At 46.3% G+C, this 22,875-nt stretch overlaps 2 protein-coding genes across 2 annotated transcripts in view; both read left to right on the forward strand.

Annotated features, from left to right (window-relative positions):
- Window positions 1-22,875, forward strand: part of LOC147701121 (putative G protein-coupled receptor 33) — a 371,578-nt gene that overhangs the window by 66,524 nt on the left and 282,179 nt on the right. The window lies entirely within an intron of this gene.
- Window positions 16,404-17,381, forward strand: LOC147701123 (putative G protein-coupled receptor 33). The gene has a single exon (XM_086928582.1). It carries the CDS (start codon window positions 16,404-16,406, stop codon window positions 17,379-17,381), a length of 978 nt encoding a protein of 325 aa, XP_086784708.1.

Consider the following 22,875-nt stretch of genomic DNA (forward strand, 5'->3'; position numbering starts at 1 on the left):
GGAAGGGGGGGGGAGAAAGGAACAGGAGAGTTACACACGAGTAGCATAGCTGGTGTCATCGGCTACGGCGACAGGTGTTCGTCGCGGGGAAGCGGCTCTGGTGGCAGGCACAAGTCTCCTCTGTAAGCATTCCATGCCCCCCACACCTTATTCCATGTTTGAGGCCGCCCCCTGGCAGTATACACAGTCTTCTCACGCAGCATACACCAATCCATGTTGGCCTTCCATTGCACCACCAGGGGGGCCGCGTTGGATCCCCACTTCTGCGCTATATCCCTCTTAGCGACCATGTTGCCCAGTGTAGCCCAGCGAGTTTGTGCCGTGTTGTAGTCATTCGGCTCCCAAACATTGAGGAGGCACCTACGCGCCTCTGCAGCCAACTCAACGCCAGTTACCTCCCTCATCACTCGATGTACTCTCTCCCAATAAGGGGCAATAACGGGGCACTCCCATAAGATATGCATAAAAGTAGCAAGGGCTCCGCAGCCACGACGACAAAAGCCATCAGGCGAGAAACCCATACGTACAAGCCGGGGGCCGGTAACATATACCCGGTGGAGGATTTTAAACTGCACCAGCCGCAGACGCGAGGAGCTGGCGACCTCCTTAGGGGAGGATACAGCACTCTGCCAGTCCTCGTCGTCCAATTCCAGGCCATCGGCTACCCAGTGTTCTCGCAATCGCTGGAGGAGGTCGAGTCTAACATTGATCAGCTTCTTGTAGGACAGAGAGATGGCACTATCTGGCATGTGTCCGTCCAGAACTCTGTCCTCCAAGGGGGAGCTCTCGGGGATGTCGCCCTCCTCCGGTCTAGCAGCAGTTATTGCGTGCTTAAGTTGGGCATAACGGAAAAACTCTGTTCCACCCAGTCGGTATTCTGCCTGGAGTTGCGGAAAAGTCTTGACTTCCCCCCTGACCAGCATGTCTTCCACCCTCGAAATGCCTATGAGATCCCACTTGTCGAATCCCTTGGTATGCCAGAGCTTGCCTAAGATATCCGAATCATAGAGAGGGGTGAATTTCGTCAGTCTGCCCTGCCAGCCCTGAATTTTATTGATCGTTCGCCACGTGTGGACCGCCGCCTTGGTCGGGCCTGTGAGGCGCTGATCGAAGGATCTAGAATAGAGGGCGCGGTAATAATTGCCGCCCTGCAAGAGCCATCTATCCATAGCATAGCCCGGGCTGTCCACAGGACCGTAAAGGCCATGGTTAATAGCGGTAAGTTGAGAGGACCAGTAGTACCTCCGCACATCTGGTAACACAATGCCCCCGTCATACCACGGCATCGTGAGCTTCTGGACAGCGACACGGGGTCGACCATCCCAAAGCAGGGCACGCTGCAGGCTCTCAACCTCCCTAAAGTAACGAGCCGGAACAAGGTCCTGAGTGTTCTGCAAGGCATACAGGAACCTGGGCAGGGACATCATCTTAAATAATGCCGCTCGGCCCAGGAGTGAAAGAGGGAGCTTACGCCAATTCTCCACGTCCCTCCGCAGCCGGTGGAGCGGCGGGAGTAAGTTGTGGTCATACCTCGCCTTAGGATTGTTTGATATATAAATCCCTAGGTACTTGAAGCCCTGCCCGGCCAGTTGTATGTTACAACCTCTAGGGAGGCGCGGCGTGTCACCTTTGAGGATGTAGAGGGAGGATTTGGCCCAATTAATAATCAGGCCAGAATAGCGTCCAAACAACCGAAGCACGTCACACGCCACAATAATCGACTTACAGGGGGATGTGAGGTAAAGCAGGATGTCGTCCGCATACAGGGAGACCCTGTCCTCAAAACCCGGTGACCAGGAGATCCCATGCAAGTCAGGGTGCGAGCGCAACATAGCCGCGAGTGGCTCCAAGGCCAGCGCAAACAGGAGTGGTGACAAAGGACAACCTTGTCTGGTGCCGCAGTAGAGCGCAAAAGGAGCAGATAAGCGGCCGTTAACAGTGACAGCAGCTAGAGGGCAAGCATATAGAAGTTGCACCCAGCCCAGGAAGCCCGGCCCAAACCCAAGCTTCGTCAGTACCGCCCATAAGTAGCTCCACTCCAAGGAATCAAAGGCCATTGTGGCATCAAGGGAGGCAAGTACCGCCGGTTCCGTAAGGGCGTGAGCTCTGGCCATGACCCCGTGCAAACGTCTCAAGTTGAGGGCAGTGTTGCGGCAGGGAATAAAACCGGATTGGTCCGGGTGTACCAGGTCACTGATAACCCCGACCAGCCGGTTAGCCAGTAGTTTAGCCAGGATCTTGGGCTCCGCATTGAGGAGAGAAATGGGGCGGTAGGATCTACAAACATCCCGCGGTTCGCCTTCCTTATGGATGACCACTATGGTGGCCAACCGCTGGTCCAAGGGAAGGACGCCCTCCTCACGGGCCCGGAGGAACATATCTCTCAAATAAGGAGAGACCACATCCGGTCGGATCTTGTACAATTCAACCGGTATGCCATTGGGGCCGGTAGCTTTGCCCGCTCGCAGGGCACGGATCGCCAAGGCAATCTCGTCCGCGGTGATATCCCGGTCCATATCGACACTTTCCTCTTCCGAAAGACAAGGGAGGTCAATTGCCGAGAGGAACTCAGCTGAATCGGCCTCAGAGCGATCCGAGCCGGCTGTATAAACACCCCGAAAATAATCCGCGAAAGACTCGGCAATGGCACTCGGGTCTGTGACCACAACTCCGTCTTCGCCCATGATCTCCGGGACCACCCGGCTTGCCATCTCCCGCCTGTCCAGCCAGGCCAGCAGTTTACCGGCCTTGTCACCGACATCATAAATGCGGCCTTGCTGCTCCTTGGCCAAAACCAGGGCAGCATTCGTGGCGAGGTCATGATACTCTGACTGTTTCAGGGAGAGTTCGTGTAGGAGAGAAGGGTCAGGCTCAGGCCCCAAACGGGACTCGAGATCCAGGACTTCTTCCTCCACTTGCAAAAGGTCGGCATCACGAGCTCGCTTAGTCTCTGCAATGAGAGCTAGGGCTTCACCCCGCAACACAGTCTTGAATGCCTCCCACAGGGTAACCGCAGAGCCAACGGATCCCACATTTTCAGCGAAATATAGGTCGATGGCCTTAGCTAGGAGTGAGCGCGTTTTATGGTTGCGGAAATACCAAGGATTCACCGCTACTGGACGACTGGACAGGACGACACCGAAATCAAAGGAGACCCACAACGGCGAGTGATCGGAGACGTCCCTTGCCAAAAAACGGGCCTCGGAGATGGCAGGCGACTGTGCCGCCAGGGTGAGAACATAGTCTATGCGGGACAGACTCCCATGGGCACCAGAAAGAAACGAAAACTGGCGGAGCGCAGGATGCAGTAGCCGCCAACAGTCCACCAAACCCATAGAGTCAAGGAAGGTCGGCAGCCACATTTGGGAGCCCAGTAGGTCCCTCGGTGGCTGGCGATCAAGGGTGCCAGAGCAGACTGAGTTGAAATCGCCACCTAGGATCAATAAGCCCGAGGGCAGGGACAAGATGGCGCTACCAAGGTCTTGGAAGGTGCTAGATTGGAGGCCTGGGGGAACATAAACCGAAAGCAGTGCCAAGGAACGCCCCTCCCATCTTCCCGCCACAGCTGCGTAGCGTCCTCTGTCATCAAGTAGTGTGACGTCTATTTCAAGAGGAAGGGACGCACGCACAAGGATGCCCGCCCCCCGGGAACCCGAGGAGAACCCAGAGTGGGCAACCATTTTGTAACCCTTGCGATTTAGGGCCCTACAGGAGTTTCCCACCAAGTGCGTCTCTTGCAAAAGTACAACGTCAGGCATGTGCCTCTTTATCAATTGAATTACCACCCCTCTCTTAACTCGGTCACCTAGTCCATTGACATTCCAGCTAAGCACTTTCAATTTCCTACCCCCCATCATCCAACAACCCGCCCCACCCGACTCCAACCAACTCAATGATCAGTTGCATATGAAAACACACGACCCATTGCCTCAAGGAAGAGAAAGAGAAAGAGATAGAACAAACAAACAATAAAACTTGCATAGTTGCACCCCCCACCCTGCACCCCTGCATATGACTAAACAGCCCCCCCAACCAGCAGTGTGCCTGTCGCCCCATAACTACTCTACAAGAAGAAACCCAGAGGAGTAAGGAATCACCGCGAACACCCCCCGCCACCCTCCATGAACCGACAGGAGAGGTAGTACGGCACCGGAAAGCTACGTTCGATAGTCAATGGAGGCAAATAATACAGATGAGGAATCACCCACTATAGAGCCAAGTCTCATAGGTCCGGGCCGCCAGCAGCGCCACCTTCATGGTCTTCCTGTGCGTCTCGGCGCGTTGATAAAGTGTCCAGCCAGTCACTTACATTTTCAGCAAAGTCAAAGAAAAGGGCACGACCCTCGTGTTCGATCCGGAGCTTGGCAGGGAACATCATGGAATACTTGAATCCCAGGTCCCGTAGTCTTCGTTTCACCCCTGCGTAGCTCTGGCGCTGTCTCTGAACCGTCCTGGTGAAGTCCGGATAGAAATGGACATCTGCATTCTGGAATTTAAGCGGTCCATGCCGTCTGGAAGCCTGCAGGACCGCATCTCTGTCACGGTAGTTGAGTAGCCGGGCTACGATGGGTCTGGGTGCCACGCCCGACTTCGGCGGGCCCCCCGGCACTCGGTGGGCACGCTCCACCGAGAAAAAATTGCTGAGGCCAGGTGGCGCCAGGTGAGTTTTGATCAGGTCTTCCACAAGGAGGTCCGTCGCCGCCTCCTCCGAACCCTCCGGTACACCGACAATGCGGACGTTCTGCCGCCTGGCACGGCTCTCAAAGTCATCCAGCTGCCTTGCAAATTGCTCCGCTGACCTCTGCAGGTTCCGGACTTCAGTTTGTAAGTCCGAGACATCTCCCGTCAGGCTGGACGTCTTGATGTCCAGATTTTTAACTCGATCATTAGTTTTGCCCAGGTCGGCTCTAATGAGAGTCAGATCAACGGCCATGCCATCCACCTTATGTGTAAGGACTTCGTGCTGTTGCTGCATGTCCGCCCGGAAACTTGTAATGGCCCCCAGAATGTCGCTCAAAGTGGGCTCAGAACCGTCCGGCGAGCCCGAGTGCGGGATGTCCTTGGCAGAGGACCCAGTAACAGGCGGCGTCTTTGGTTGAGTATAGCGCTCAATCCTGTTCTGTTGGTGTTGTGATTTGCCGCGGACGCCTCTATTCGATGTTTTGTCGGGGTCCCCCTTGCCCGCCATATTAGGTCCCAGAGAACAAAGGGCTATGCCAGCCAGTCCGAGCCCAGGGAGCCGGGGATTTGTCCGGGACAGGGCGTAGAATGCCGTCACAGGATCGCTCCGCTGTCCAGTACACCTCGCCACCGATGAGGGCAGGCAGGCACTCCGCAGATCGGCCGTGCGTAGTGGCGGAGTCCGAAGAGACAATGGCACTGAGCTGGCACGGAGTCCCACTCGACGTAGCTCAGCGTAGGAGACACCGATTCGGAATCTGAAAACGGTTCTCGCCTCAGTGGACCATCGGCAACAATTATCCACCCACGTGGATCAGGATTACGAGCAGGATGGTTGCGGAGGATCGGAAGGTCCGCGGAGCTCCGAGCTTACGCGGCCATCTTGGTTGCCCGCGAAGCTCCTCCCCGTCTGTTTTAATGCGTGCACGAATTCGTTGATGAATTAGTACGGAACCGAGCAGAACGCGATTCTGCAATGCTAGCACTGATCGAGTGACGCATGCGCGGTAGTGTTCAAAGAGCACTATACCCTCGCGCATGCGCTGGACTGAATGGGGGCGTCGGTAGCAGTTTAGATTACTCGGGCACAAAACCTATCTAAACTGAAGTGGCGCGGTGGTACCAAAAGTTATACGTTACACCTGCACCATACAAGGCAAGGGGAGCAGGCCCTCTCAATTGCAATGAACACGCTGTGGTCAAATCACAGTGAACCTCAATGGCATCAAAGAAGATGATGAAACCTGGTATTTGTAAATGAAGAGGCAATGTTGTAAAAAAGAGTAGTAGGAGTGTCTATCTGGTAAAGGCAGAAATAATCAGAACCGGTTCAGTAATCGGTATAAGTAAAAAAGTGCTTTAACACAAGGGGTGTTGGAAATCCATGTTGGCAAAATAAATACAACACGCCAAGGCTTTGGAAAGATCTTCAAAAAGCCGGCTCAGCACAGGTAAACTACTGTTTGAGACAGAAAGGGGTAGAAGGCAGGCGGACAGAGTCACACACAACAGAACTGGGGGAGCTAAGTGATGTAAACTAGCCATGAGTTTACATCTTGCAAATAGACCCGCAACTGGCCGTTGCTCAAAAATACTCAAAATACAAATGTGCGGAGGGTCAAAAAGGGGAAATAGTTTTAAGCCAATTTTAGCAAGCACTTCCTCAACAGCACTGCACTCTTTCCATCTTATATTCAGAGCACTACCGTGGCTGAACTGTCGCTCTTCATGTATGCAACGCCACTTGAAGGTTCAGGCGTTGTTTGGAGCGACTACTAACCCCCACATGATGATATGCCGCCAAATGGGTGGTCTGATGGGATCTGTTCAGCCCAGCGTGACTCAATACTCTTTTTCGCATTTTGTGTCCATGTGTCCTGCCGCACACCTTTCAATTCAGTACACCACCTTAGACCTGGTCTTCTCTCTTTGTTGTTTCATGTTATTATAAGGGGCATGAGTAGACAGGTCTTAAAACTATTTCCCCTTTTTGACCCTCCGCACATTTGTATTTTGAGTATTTTTGAGCAACGGCCAGTTGCGGGTCTATTTGCAAGATGTAAACTCATGGCTAGTTTACATCACTTAGCTCCCCCAGTTCTGTTGTGTGTGACTCTGTCCGCCGGCCTTCTACCCCTTTCTGTCTCAAACAGTAGTTTACCTGTGCTGAGCCGGCTTTTTGAATATCTTTCCAAAGCCTTGGCGTGTTGTATTTATTTTGCCAACATGGATTTCCAACACCCCTTGTGTTAAAGCACTTTTTTACTTATACCGATTACTGAACCGGTTCTGATTATTTCTGCCTTTACCAGATAGACACTCCTACTACTCTTTTTTACAACATTGCCTCTTCATTTACAAATACCAGGTTTCATCATCTTCTTTGATGCCATTGAGGTTCACTGTGATTTGACCACAGCGTGTTCATTGCAATTGAGAGGGCCTGCTCCCCTTGCCTTGTATGGTGCAGGTGTAACGTATAACTTTTGGTACCACCGCGCCACTTCAGTTTGGATAGGTTTTGTGCCCGAGTAATCTAAACTGCTACCGACGCCCCCATTCAGTCCAGCGCATGCGCGAGGGTATAGTGCTCTTTGAACACTACCGCGCATGCGTCACTCGATCAGTGCTAGCATTGCAGAATCGCGTTCAGCTCGGTTCCGTACTAATTCATCAACGAATTCGTGCACGCATTAAAACAGACGACAATTATGATCATATGGCCTTAAATGCCTGCCCCTATTGGCTGATGAGAGAAACAGCCCCTACAAAAAACGTGTCCATCGGACCCTTCGGCGCCTCCCCTTCCGCTCGGGTCGGAGCATGGGGTACCGACGGATAGGTAAGTTTATGAGAGCACATTAACTTGTTTTTCGAGTTTAGGAGTATTGGTAGTGAGTGTTCTCCACTCTAAGTTGTATGAAAGGTCTTTAAGTTGTAGTAATGCTTTCAGACTGCTCTCCGGGTCCGTCTGATATTTTTTAGACTTGGTCCGATTCCTGCTAAACCACGTAGCAGTCTGTGTCGAACACAGCATTTATCACTGGGTAACATATATGTGCCAATGGCATTTAATATGATTGTAGTTTTCCCATTTGGGATATTCGTCCTTCATAGGCACCCAGGACTATATATTGCAACAGCACGTGACATACCCTCCTTTTTTATGTCATCTTAGGCCTCTCCTGCGGGGCTTTATTCTACCATCAACCTTGGAGGCTAAGAGTTGGGGGAAGTTCCTTGGCGGGCTGGATAGGAGTCTATCACATTTTAACTGGGTCGAGTGTGTGTAGAGCGATTCGGCTGGACACAGGAAGATGGTGCACTAACTGTGTCCTTTTTTCTACACATCAGAGCGGGGCCTCAATTTCCCGAGCGGTTGCCGGGTGAGGTGAGGTCTTCACCCACACAAAGCTGGGTGAGTATCACTATCAGGAAATGCCTCTTAGTGGTCAAGCTAATATGCTTATATTGTTGTGCAGAACGCAAATTGTTCTTGCAGGTGTCTCCTGTTTTGGTGGGATGTGTGGTGCTATGTGGACACATATGCGTAAATGGACATATTGTATTTTTGTTTTTTGACAGGAAGAAGAATTCTCCTGTGATCAGTGGACACTGGGGTTTCAAGGTTTGAGGGGCAGATATGAACTTTTTAAGTATATTACATGATATAACTCATTCCCTCCCATATGTGTATATACCCCCCACTTTGTTTTGCAGTAGCTTATAATGTTCTATAAGGTCCTGATGAAAGCTGGAGCAACACTCCTTCTAGCTGAAACTAGTCGACCATTTTGCACAGCGCCATAATGTAGTTTCACTCACCTACTACTAGGCGTGTTTTTAATTTTGACACCTAGACTAATTCCTGTAATACTGTTCCTTCTATCTAGGTAGCCAATTTTAGCAAGCACTTCCTCAACAGCACTGCACTCTTTCCATCTTATATTCAGAGCACTACCATGGCTGAACTGTCGCTCTTCATGTATGCAACGCCACTTGAAGGTTCAGGCGTTGTTTGGAGCAACTACTAACCCCCACATGATGATATGCCGCCAAATGGGTGGTCTGATGGGATCTGTTCAGCCCAGCGTGACTCAATACTCTTTTTCGCATTTTGTGTCCATGTGTCCTGCCGCACACCTTTCAATTCAGTACACCACCTTAGACCTGGTCTTCTCTCTTTGTTGTTTCATGTTATTATAAGGGGCATGAGTAGACAGGTCTTAAAACTATTTCCCCTTTTTGACCCTCCGCACATTTGTATTTTCAGTATTTTTGAGCAACGGCCAGTTGCGGGTCTATTTGCAAGATGTAAACTCATTGCTAGTTTACATCACTTAGCTCCCCCAGTTCTGTTGTGTGTGACTCTGTCCGCCTGCCTTCTACCCCTTTCTGTCTCAAACAGTAGTTTACCTGTGCTGAGCCGGCTTTTTGAATATCTTTCCAAAGCCTTGGCGTGTTGTATTTATTTTGCCAACATGGATTTCCAACACCCCTTGTGTTAAAGCACTTTTTTACTTATACCGATTACTGAACCGGTTCTGATTATTTCTGCCTTTACCAGATAGACACTCCTACTACTCTTTTTTACAACATTGCCTCTTCATTTACAAATACCAGGTTTCATCATCTTCTTTGATGCCATTGAGGTTCACTGTGATTTGACCACAGCGTGTTCATTGCAATTGAGAGGGCCTGCTCCCCTTGCCTTGTATGGTGCAGGTGTAACGTATAACTTTTGGTACCACCGCGCCACTTCAGTTTGGATAGGTTTTGTGCCCGAGTAATCTAAACTGCTACCGACGCCCCCATTCAGTCCAGCGCATGCGCGAGGGTATAGTGCTCTTTGAACACTACCGCGCATGCGTCACTCGATCAGTGCTAGCATTGCAGAATCGCGTTCAGCTCGGTTCCGTACTAATTCATCAACGAATTTGTGCACGCATTAAAACAGACGACAATTATGATCATATGGCCTTAAATGCCTGCCCCTATTGGCTGATGAGAGAAAAAGCCCCTACAAAAAACGTGTCCATCGGACCCTTCGGCGCCTCCCCTTCCGCTCGGGTCGGAGCATGGGGTACTGACGGATAGGTAAGTTTATGAGAGCACATTAACTTGTTTTTCGAGTTTAGGAGTATTGGTAGTGAGTGTTCTCCACTCTAAGTTGTGTGAAAGGTCTTTAAGTTGTAGTAATGCTTTCAGACTGCTCTCCGGGTCCGTCTGATATTTTTTAGACTTGGTCCGATTCCTGCTAAACCACGTAGCAGTCTGTGTCGAACACAGCATTTATCACTGGGTAACATATATGTGCCAATGGCATTTAATATGATTGTAGTTTTCCCATTTGGGATATTCGTCCTTCATAGGCACCCAGGACTATATATTGCAACAGCACGTGACATACCCTCCTTTTTTATGTCATCTTAGGCCTCTCCTGCGGGGCTTTATTCTACCATCAACCTTGGAGGCTAAGAGTTGGGGGAAGTTCCTTGGCGGGCTGGATAGGAGTCTATCACATTTTAACTGGGTCTAGTGTGTGTAGAGCGATTCGGCTGGACACAGGAAGATGGTGCACTAACTGTGTCCTTTTTTCTACACATCAGAGCGGGGCCTCAATTTCCCGAGCGGTTGCCGGGTGAGGTGAGGTCTTCACCCACACAAAGCTGGGTGAGTATCACTATCAGGAAATGCCTCTTAGTGGTCAAGCTAATATGCTTAAATTGTTGTGCAGAACGCAAATTGTTCTTGCAGGTGTCTCCTGTTTTGGTGGGATGTGTGGTGCTATGTGGACACATATGCGTAAATGGACATATTGTATTTTTGTTTTTTGACAGGAAGAAGAATTCTCCTGTCATCAGTGGACACTGGGGTTTCAAGGTTTGAGGGGCAGATATGAACTTTTTAAGTATATTACATGATATAACTCATTCCCTCCCATATGTGTATATACCCCCCACTTTGTTTTGCAGTAGCTTATAATGTTCTATAAGGTCCTGATGACAGCTGGAGCAACACTCCTTCTAGCTGAAACTAGTCGACCATTTTGCACAGCGCCATAATGTAGTTTCACTCACTTACTACTAGGCGTGTTTTTAATTTTGACACCTAGACTAATTCCTGTAATACTGTTCCTTCTATCTAGGTAGCCAATTTTAGCAAGCACTTCCTCAACAGCACTGCACTCTTTCCATCTTATATTCAGAGCACTACCATGGCTGAACTGTCGCTCTTCATGTATGCAACGCCACTTGAAGGTTCAGGCGTTGTTTGGAGCGACTACTAACCCCCACATGATGATATGCCGCCAAATGGGTGGTCTGATGGGATCTGTTCAGCCCAGCCTGACTCAATACTCTTTTTCGCATTTTGTGTCCATGTGTCCTGCCGCACACCTTTCAATTCAGTACACCACCTTAGACCTGGTCTTCTCTCTTTGTTGTTACTTGCCAAAAAATCACTTGCTTTTTGGACGTAAAGTTTGTGGCTGGTTGAAAGAGCTTGAACCTGAGATTGAAGGTCACCTCATAACAAGCTTTATGGGATCTTTGTTTTATATGCTGTTTGAAAAAGAGGCAGGCATTCCTGTATAGTCCCAGGGATCTGGATGGGAAGAGAAGATTGTGATAACAGATGTAGCTACATGCATTGAGCTAGTTTTCAGTCCTGGTAGGGAGATGCATGCAAAAACTTTCAATAAACAGACAGAGCCTTAGGCCATGTGCTTCAATGTCTCTGGCCAAAGAGCTGCTGCAAATCAAAACAATCTTGGAGATTGTTGAGCGAAAGAGCAGGACTCCCACGTAGGTGGTGTTAACATGTGTAACTTGTAGGGTTGTGTTGTATATTTGCACAAGTATGTAGGCCCACACTAAGTATGTATGCACTGTCTCATTCGACCCAAGACTGATATGCCAACGTATTCCTACATGATTGACTGCCTTGTAGTCTGTCATCTGCTTGAGATGTACTTACCAACCAGCAGGCCATTCCCCTAGGTCCCATTCTGAATACGCTCATTGATGGCAGAATGCCGTAAAATAAAAAAGTAATGGGTACTGCATGGGTACTTCACAAAGACGTTGATGAAAAGGCCCAGATTGTCCACAATTACCTGTGCGATCATGGAATAAGTGTGCTACCTGTTGCTGTAGATATGGGATGTAGCTGCAGGAGGTGCAAGTTGCACATGTGTAATGTCCATTGCCCTTAACACCTGCAGGAATCCTGCAATGGCATAAAAACCTTGCTTGTTGTCCTGTTATTGCAGCACTGTGTTGGAATAGTAGAGCTAACAGGGCATGAGGCTTATGATGGCATCCAGTGGGGAGGAACCAGGAGAAGGATGCCTGGGATACTCCTGCCACTCTGGTTGCGGTGGATTGAAATGTTCCAGACGCAGCATGTGGAGTACAGCCAGTCGCTTCACCTGCCAAGGGATGTTAGTGCAGCATGGCGATGTTGGCTGCAGCATTGGTGCAATCTGGTGCAGTAGGCAGACAAAAGACTCCCTTCTGAGCCTTTAATGGGAAATGACCTCCTCCTGCCTGAAGTCAATGAGGGCTATCCTCTCACGATATCTCTGCTCTCTTCACCTACACTACCTCTGCGGTCGTGTCCTTGGTCCTCCAAGCTGCAATAGCAGCAGTTTTTTAAATGTAGCAGTGTTTCAGAAAATCCTTGTACATATAGCGACATAAGTTTAGCAAGAGTTTTTCCAAAGCCCGGTGGTGCGATCAGGGTAGTGAACAGCGGAGAGAATGGCCGGTCAAGAAGATGAAATAGTGATTACCCACACAGATCAAAGTGGATCAAGGCGTGGAGGCAAGCGTTGGGCTGTGGGGACCAGTGGAACTCCCAGGCACGCAGGGGCACCAGCGGAGCCCGCCTATTCAAGAAGCCAATGCCCCCGGAGATCGTCCACCAGCAGGTAAGACTGAAGGCCACAGGAGCAGTCAGCGGTCCATACAATGCCGAACCGGAGCCAGGAGAATATCGTCGCGACACACGCCAGCGCATATATTCCCCTCAGCAGGCCTCTACGTCTGCGGTAGGCAGGCCGCCAGGAGGGGTCAAAGGGGGGCCTGCACAGCTGATGAGGCCCGGCGCCACCGCAGTCTCAGACAGGAGTGTCGGGGCCTCCCGCAAGCCCATCACATCCCCCGCCACAACCAACAAGCCAGGCCCTGGCGCGGGACCGCCCACCAAGGCAGAAGGCCTTGAAAGCGCCCAGCGCCCGACTGGCAGCCGCAGCAGGAGGGCGGGGGAGGATAGCCCACATGAGGAGCAGGAAAAAAACGCAGGACAGCGCCAGGCACCCACCGGGGCCGAACTCACCACCGCCTCAGACTGGGTTGACGTTATTGGGAGAGGCAGCCAAGCCACGTCCGCCCTCCACGTCGGCTCACCTCACGCCTTCCCCATTCGCCATCTTCGCCCGGATCGGGCATCAGGTTGTTCCTCCAGTCACCGGCAGCTGATGGAGGGTGTTTGCTTGAACAGGAGTGCTCCTACATCAGGAGAAATAAAGTTTATGCAGCCCGGCCGGCGGAGCTTCAGGCAAAGGCCGCCATCTTGGTCGCCTCCGTGGCCACGTCCCTGAGATAGACATGGTTAAACATTTCTTTGCTATTTTTACTATTAGATGTAATTTAAAAATTGCATCTGATAGTAATGGACTTGACTTGCTGCACATCTTATGTATATGCTTCAGAAAGTGAGTGGACCACTACATATTTAAGCTGTCCTAGTTAGCAGTTGCTAAGATTGAGAGCTTGGTTTCAGTAGTTTTAGTTTGTCTTACTTTTTACATAAGTAAACTTTATGTGTGGCATTAAGGCTGCTGATGAGTGCACATTGGAAATTATTTGCATGGGTGGGCGCATATCTGACCACATAGGCTCAAGCAACAGATACCTAGAAAAACTAATAGGAATTCATTGTGTAGGATATTATATGGAGAGTGGTGAGGTAGACATAGAGGGGCTGTACACAGAAATGGGTGAGATTTGTTGACAGGAAGGGTTAGATTGTTTACAAGTTTGTGTACAGGCATGGATATGTTGGATGTAGTAGTCAAGACAGAACAAGAATTTCAATAGTTAAACCATTGTGAAAATGGTGTGGAGTTTCAGACCCTTTAGTTTCTATACAGGTTTCTTGAGGTTGTGAGGTTGGATGAGTTAGAGCTGGTGAGCAGTTGTGGATTGTCTTGCTTTATATTGCAGTATTTGCATTAGGGGTTGTAGTAGCAGATGGTGTTAACTGAATATGTTGGGTTGAACCTTTTAGTCAAGACACTGCCTGTCCATGTAGTTATTTGCTTGTGACTGGTGTCTGATGTTGATAACTGCTCAGTGAAGACATGGACAAATTTGGATGAATGAGGATTTACTAATAAAGAGGGGATCAAAGTTGTGGTGAGTGGACGGCCTTAAAAAGCTGAGGGGAGAGGGAAATTAGGCAAGGGAAGTGATTGTGTTGAGGAGATTGGTGCATACATTTTCTTGTATGAATAATTGGCACTGTCAACACTCTTGGGGACATATTTATAAGAGCTTTGCATCGTGCTTGCACCATGCAGCATCGTACATGCGTGAAAGTCAGATATTTCAAGCCCAGCATATCCACTTTGCGTTGATTGGAATGTCTTCAAAATCTGGAGTAAGGCAACGCAGAGCAGATTGAAGAGTTACATTACTCTGTGGAAGGGAGGTGTTCTATAGGCATTGCTGTGGGTGTTGCCATGCAACTTCCATGTTTTTTTTTATGCATTCACAGATTTAAAAGGACTGGCAACCAAAATGCACCAAAAAGATATGCCTCCCCAGGAGAGGCGAAACAAGGAGAAATATGTTTATTTCTACTCATTTGTATCTCTTTCTATGTATACTGAACACATAGAAAGAGGAAAAATCCTCCTAGGATTATTTTTGTGTTGGTATGTGCACTATCGTGCACAAAACTACGACTGGACAAAGCACTATGCTACGCTTGCGTAGTTTGTGAACTTTGCGCAACTTCGCACTACGCGAACTGCACGTAGCACAGTGCGAAAACGCGTAGCGTAGTGCAGCGGTCATTTTTTGCTTGCTCGCGGTCCTCAACGTCAAGTTGGCGACCGCGAGCAAGCAAAATGACATTCTGGCAACACTTTTTCCTCGTTCGCGATCAGCAACATCAAGTTGTCGATCGTGAGCATGGAAAATAAACCACCCTGCAAGATTCTCAACGTGGGGAGGTCTGGTTTCTCATTGCGAGTCGTCGCATATGCTCGCGACCGCTCACGATGAGAAAATACCAGTCCGCATTGAGAAAGCTGCCGCTCGAGGAAATATCTCCTCGAGGGGCAGAAAACTACAGCTCGCGCTGTGCAAGAAGCCGTTTTCAATGATTGCACAGTGCCGGATGCTTGTCCGCACTGTGCAATCATTGAAAACGGCATCTTGCACAGTGCGAACATGCTACTACGCAGGTAACGTAGTGCTATGCGTAGCTCGCGTAGTGCGAAGTGCACTTTGCGTAACTTTGCAAAGCACTACTTCGCAAACTGCGCCCAGCCCTAACAAAAACAGCAACAGAGGCACCCTTGTTGGAGGTAGGCTGCCAAAATGGCAGCAGCGCAAGACAAAAGGACAGGAATGTGCCATATTGGATAAATATGACGCATTCCTGCTCTTTGCCTATGATGCAGGGCAGAGCAGCAAAGTGACGTGCTGACTGCCCTACAACACAAATGACAGATATACTGCCCTTTGTGGAATACTATGAAGTAGATACACTGAGGTTCAGACCTATAACCCCCTTCTGGTCTTATTTGGCCCAAACCAGGCTTGATTTCTGAATGATTGAAACTTGCTCAAATATATCAAATGTATACAGCTACTTTATTTATTTATTAGAAGTGACTAGAATCATCACAAGTGGTAATGAGAGTTTTTACAGGGATTACAGGTTCCCCGGCATTACACAATAAGTATTATTTTTATAATTACTTTTGCTTCGAATTTGTAATTATGTTTGCTTTGAACTGCATGTGAAACTTCAAAGGGATAAATGGGTATGATGGTTCCCCGTTGATTGGAGTTTGTTGATTAACTAATAACCTCCAGTTTCCATAGAAAACTGTTTATACAGTGCAGATTCTAGCAGCTGAATTTTCACCAATATATTTTCTCTACGAAGGGTGACATACTGCTGATGGATCATACACTCTTGTTATGGTATCCTATGGAAATTGTAGCTATTTCAGTTGCATTTTGTAAATTGACCGTTTGCTGCTTTTAGATCGATCTCTATGCATTTCCAAAATGTTTCTTTCAGCAAATATACTATATTCCATCAATATTATTTTAAGCGTTTGTTTTTAAATAAAGTGCATTAGTAGTTGGTTTCTATTGTGAGTGGTTGGTCACTAGAAAGTGACATTTATTTTTAAAGTATACTTAGAGAAAACAGTTTTAAAGAACTTTTATGAGCAAGCTAGAAAAAACACATATCTGCAACCAAATTCTAGAGATGTGGAATTTGTCTATAAGTTCCACTTGGGACAACACATAGGTCACCATAGGCATGGTCTCATTGTTGCAGTTGAGCTGAACATGTTTCCAAGAATACAAAATTCAATTTTAACTACAGTGAAGAAATGTGCTTTTTTCCATTCCTTAGGATTTTCCCTTCTGACTAATTCTTCTGATTTGTCATTTCTCTCCCAGGGCATCATGCCTCATCATAATAGGACCTACTATCCAATGAATTTACCTTACGAGGAGAAAGACAAGAATATAGTAAACTTGGTATCATCTATGGTTTTTTTCTTCACTGCTTTGATTGGTATTTTTGGAAACTCTCTCTTCCTCTGGACATTGGGATTCAGGATGAAGAAGACAGTCAACACAGTATGGTTTTTCGGCTTGGTTTTGTCCAGTTGGGCTTACTCGATGATCATGCCAATCCTTGGAGTGTTTGTTTTGTTTGATTTCAACTGGCCTTTTGGCCTAGCGATGTGCAAAGTGGTGAACACTTTGATGTCTCTCTCTATGTACGCTTCAGTATTCACCTTGACTATCATTAGCCTGGACTGGTACGTCTTGGTTGTCTACCCTGTCTGGGCCAGGCATTACAGAACTCCCCGATGGGCTACAATTGTATGCTATTCCATCTGGGGCACAGCTTTCATGTTAAGTGCACCATACCTGGCCTTTCGAGAACTCAGGTGGCCAGATGAAAAGAATAAAACCATCTGTACCAACAATTATTTATTTTCTGATGACTGGAGAACTCCAGAAGTACAAACCAGAAGAAATAAAATCCATCTGTGCCTGTTCTTAATCAGGTTTCTAGTTGCATTTCTTTTGCCATTCATGGTCATCACTACCTGCTACGTCATCATAGCCTTCAAGGTGAATGTGAGAAGCCTGTCAAGGTCAAGCAAATTCATTAAGGTCATAATGATCTCTGTTGTGTCATTCTTCGTGTGTTGGACACCATATCACTTGTTCCATTGTTTAATTCTATTTAGAGGATCTGTCCCAGAGTTACTGATACAAGCAAGTATATTGGTGGCCACCACAGCATCATGTTTCAATGTCTGTTTTACTCCCATCTTTTATATTTTCATCGGAGAAAACTTTAAAGATGTTTTTACAAAGTCTCTTTTGTACCTGATTGAGTCTGCTTTCCATGAAGACGTTGACTGAACTGTGCTTCTCAAAACAGACCGGATGAGTCTCAAATCATACAAGTGGAATTATGAACAAAAGCATCAGAGAGAACCTGCAACAGCTTGCCCTGCTGGAAATATTAATAATTGGTATGCGTGTCCCTCTCCTCAAATGATGTAACCCAGCCCCGCCGCCAACAATGATTCCATTTCTCCTCATAAAAAGACCACCATCACATTTACAATTTCCCACTTTTTCCCTCCTTGATTTACATATTGCTTTATTTCTTTAATGTCAATGTTAATTGGGATTTGTAGAGCGCATAATCACAGGCAGGTCTCTAAGTGCTAAAGAGAGAGTGACTTTGACCCACTCCAGAGTGACTGTTGCTTTCAGGTCAATGCGTGTGTTCTGTCCAGGCCTCCATAAAGCTTTTTTTCTAAAAAGGAGATGGGCTTTTTCTTTGTGAAGGTTTCCTGCAGCTTATTGCACAGCTTTGGGATCAAGACCGAGAAGGCTCATCCCCCTTTGGTCGTTGTATTGAGCCGGCCTGTCTCTGAAGACCGGAGGGTGTGTCCAGGGCTGTGTTTCTCCAGGCGCTCCTTGATGTATACAGGAGCGGAGCCTGTCCATAAATGGCCTTGTGGGGAATGCAGATGTCTTTGAACCTGGCTCGATGCTTGATTGGGAGCCAGCGTAGCTGTTGCAACAGAGGTGTGGACCGGCCCGTCTAGGGAGCTTGAAGATCAGCCTAGCTGCATCATTCATTGCTACTTCCAGCTTGCCTAATAGCTTTCCAGGTATTCCAATATGCGCGTTGCCATAGTCTAGGCGGACACAAGCAATGCATTCACCACGCTCCGCAGGGTGGAGAAAGAGAGATGGGGTGATCATGTACAACGGACAGTCAGTAGGTGCAAATTTTGGGGCAAAATGGAAAATCTCAAAATGGATCATTACTGGAAGCTGTGGACCCAGGTTTAAGCATTTTTGAATATTTGAACTGCAAAACCATACACATTACATGCAAACACAAGCCTTCATCAAACAAAGACACAAATGTTGACATATTCTATTTAATTCACAAAAAAAATGTAAAAAATATCAACATTTTAATTTTAATGTGAGGGTAGACGTTTTTCTAAATTCAATAGAGGCCACCTAGCATCCATACTACAACATGTTTGATGCACTGACTCTGCTCCCACAAACCAATCTGAGAATGCTACCTTAATTTTTAGCTTCCAATTTCAGAATTCCTTGACGTGTAGAGAAGGTTTTAAAATGTTGTTTATGTACAAATGATTAATCTGTTATAAGTATTTTTCTAAACAGTCACAGACCAAAGGTTAACAACCGCTTACATAGAACATCCTTAGTCTAGTCTGTGGCAGGAAATGTGAAATGTGGCTTCAAGATCAGAAGCAAGTGGGCACCATGAGGGTGCAAAAGAGACAAGTACATTCTTGAACAACACCAACGCCTGCTCTGTCATAAGCGGTGCACACAAGTCTTTATCAGCAGAGCTGGCCTGCTGCCTCAGGAGATCTACCTCAACCATTAGCATCTCATTTACATACTGAGCAAGGACAGATTGCTCTTACAAGCAGAAGTAGTTTTTATTGTTAGCGACTGCCTTTCTTCTTCAGAGAGAAAACCCTAACCAGCCAGACTGGCTCAGGAGGACCTCTGAGGACAAGACCCACCTGAAGGTACAGTTTGATGCATGTGTCGGTATCTTGGGGGATTTGAAACCTGCACGAGATGTGATGTTGGTAGTTTGCAGCCCAGATATGCAGCAGTGAGCATGTGAGCTTTGACACATGAGGAGGTTGCAGGTCCGCCTCCTTTCTTCCGTGGTTTATATTTGTGCCTGTTCCCTCTGAGCTGTGATGGTATTTCCCTGGTCCCAGCCATTAATTACAGCCCCAGCGCGGGGAAAGAGACCCGAATCTAAGAGAAAGGTTCAAAGTGCACGGTTTTCTTTTTTTTTTTTCTTTTTTTTTTCTTTTTTTTATTTTTTGTGGCAGAGGCATAATACATACAAGGACGAAACTGCATTTGATCAATGGCAGTCATTCACATGGTGGTTTATACATTACTAGCTAAAATAAGAAAAAAGAAAAGAAGACCAAACGTATAACATGTAAAAAATATATCTTTGCAATAGCAGTCATAATTAAATTAGATCCAATTGTCAATAGGGGACCATATCTTCCTAGCAAAGATCTTCTTTTTCTGTCCTTTCAATTTACAAACTGCTTTGTCCATTCTATAAACATTTAGCAACTTTCCCAACCATTGCTCAAATGAAGGTGGATCTATGTCTAACCATCTAGAAGTAATACAAAAACGGTAAACAGACATTCCAATGAAAAGAAAGTGTTCTTGATCAACAGATAAACTCTTGGATGGAAAATAAATACCAAAAATAATCACCGAAGGACATAGCTTAATATTGACATTGAGCAAATTGGTCAGAAACTTTTCAATCTTATCTATGTATACTGCCAATTTAAGACAGCTATAAAACATGTGACATGAGTCGGCTGCTAGGGTTCCACAGCGACTACAATTAATGCCTTTCGTGGCTTTCCATTTGGCCAGCTTAGCAGGTGTGTAATATAGATCTAGAGTAGACATATAATGTTGGCTTTTAAGAGAGCTATTGATTAGTGTTTTGTTACTTATCTCAAACGCCCTTACCAAATCAATCCCTTCTATAGACAATTTTCTTTGCCATTTCTGGGCTTGTTGATCAAGATCATCCTGCATCCTATTGACCATTAATTGATAGATTGTACCAATACGGTTATCCTTCCTACAGCTCTCTAAAATATCGTTGGTCTCCATGGCATCGCTGTATAAGAGGTTTTTTTTCTCCAAAAAGCTACGGATCTGTAAGTATTTGAAAAATTCATTCCTGGAAAGGCCAAATGTTTCTTGGAGTTCAGAGAAGGACATAAAAACCCCATTTTGATACAGTTGCCCAATTAAGTGGATCTGTCCCATGCGCCATCGATATATAGGAGTATCTTGAAAAATCCCTGATAGTGAAATATTACAACAAATAGGTGTATAAAAATTGAATTTAGAAGTTATCCGTAAAGTTTTGTTGATCTGTCTCCAAACTAAAAAGGCAGAAAGAAACACCTTAAAGTTTGTTTTTTTGTAATAGCTGGGTTCCATAAATTTCAATAAACATTGACGCGCATGGGCGCCCATAAGCATTTCAAAAATAGAGGGTGCCATAGAGGTTTCGGTAACATGGTCATGGAATAGCAGGACCTTAATTGTTTTAAGAGTGATAGCCCAGTAATACATTATGAAGTTCGGAAATCCCAACCCAGCACGCTCTTGCGGAAGAGTACACCACTTTAAAGATCTTCTTGAGCGGCGGTACCCCCACTAGAATCTGGACAACATCCTGTCTATTTTATTGAAAAGAGACATGGAAAAGAATAGAGGAATGGTGCGGAAAAAATAAAGAAATTTTGGGAAAATCATCATCTTGATGACATTAGTTCGTCCAAATAAAGATAAGTGTAAGTTGTTTATCCTTTCTAAGGTTCTGTTGGTAGATATGAGTAAAGGATCCAAATTTAGTCCAACAATGTCATCAATTTTAGGGGATATAGTTACACCGAGGTATGTGCCAGTAGAATTTAATGGAATATCGGTGGGTGCACCAGTTTTAGAGTGTATAATCTGGGTTTTTGAGATATTAAGCTTATATCCGGAGAATTTACCAAATTCTCTAGCTACTTCAATTATTTTAGGTAGGGCAGTAGATGAATCAGAAGTTACAATGGCCACATCGTCTGCATACGCTAAAACTTTGTGGTCAACCTCGTGAAGTTGGACTGGTGGAATGCCAGGTTCTGTAATTAATCTGTTCAAATAGGGTTCTAAATAAAGGGCAAATAAAAGCGGAGAACAGGGGCAACCTTGTCTGGTCCCCCTAGTGATTGAGAATGATCTAGAGGTATCAGTATCATTGAAAACCGTGCACTTTTGATACCTCTAAAGTGCACGGTTTTCAATGTGTCATTGGTAAAAACTACTAGCAGTATGATAGCTTATCTACAGTAAATGGCAGAGTTCTTGAACCTTAAAATGTATTTTCCATTGATGACAGTGATTTTTCACCTAATTACATTTTCATCGCTAACTAATTTAAAAATGAACAGCAAAGATCTGTTTACACATTGGCGTTAATACTGAAGATAAATTCAAGCATGGCAGACACAAAACATTTTGTATGAGAGCCCAAGAGATACTGAAATGCGGGAAGTTAGCAGTAGGGTTCTAAGGACAGTGGGATTAAAACACTTCAGAGCATGGTGGGAAGATGGAAGGACTGGCGCGGGATGGTGGAAGAGTGGGATGAGTGAATGGTGAAACGTCTAGCTGTCTTTGCCTCGGTCCAGGTTGTGACAAGGAAGCTCTCTAGCTGTCCTCATACCAGAAGGTGAGTACTCAACAGCTCACTGAGTAAGAGTTGTGACGAGGAAGGTCTATCTGTCCTCATGGTCAAGGAAGTGGGAAGACAGCAGATCACTTAGTAAGGGTTGAAACAAGGAAGCTTTCTAGCAGTCCTTATAGACTAGAGGCTGAGAAGATGACAGCTCTCTGAGTAAGGATCAAGACGGGGAGGACTGGTGTGGCTATTTTTTTCCGTTTATCTTTTACCCGGGGCATCTTCACTGATTAAAAAATGTAATGAAGAGGACCAGCTAGGAGGACATTCAGGCTCTGAATCAGCATGGCATAAATACAGAGACAAGTAAGGAAGGGATGCACAGAAGAAATAAACTCCACAAAGGAAAAGACCATAGTCACCAATGTAATTTTAAAATAGTTTTATGGTACCTGATTTCAGTGGGCTAAAGATTTCTGAAGTCACAACTCAGTTGAATTAGATCGCAGAGCATGCAGTTGAGTCGGATATATGATGTTACCACGCGTACTTTTAGCACGCATACCATTACCACGCATCTTTTACAACGCAGGTCATTTTACAACGGAAACCTTTACATCGCAATACACTACAACGCAGATACTATTACAACGCATACCATTACAACGTAAGTATAGGTAAGTATATAATATCAATATATAATGTAAATAATTATTTTTGTATTATTTAATTTAATTATTTATTATTTAATTATTAAATAATTTTATTATTAAAATTAATTTTAATTTTATTATTTGTAAATATATGTTAAAAATACCCCTGTACCCCTGTACCCCAAAACCCAAACCCATCCCTAAAACCTAAAAATACCCCTGTACCCCAAAACCCAAACCCATCCCTAAAACCTTAACCTAAAAATACCCCTGTACCCCAAAACCCAAACCCAGCACTAAAACCTAAAAATACCCCTGTACCCCAAAACCCAAACCCAGCCCTAAAACCTAAAAATACCCCTGTACCCGAAAACCCAAACCCAGCCCTAAAACCTAAAAATACCCCTGTACCTCAAAACCCAAACCCATCCCTAAAACCTAAAAATACCCCTGTACC

Source organism: Lissotriton vulgaris, chromosome 7 (assembly GCF_964263255.1).
Source record: "Lissotriton vulgaris chromosome 7, aLisVul1.2, whole genome shotgun sequence".
Taxonomy (NCBI): Eukaryota; Metazoa; Chordata; class Amphibia; order Caudata; family Salamandridae; genus Lissotriton; species Lissotriton vulgaris.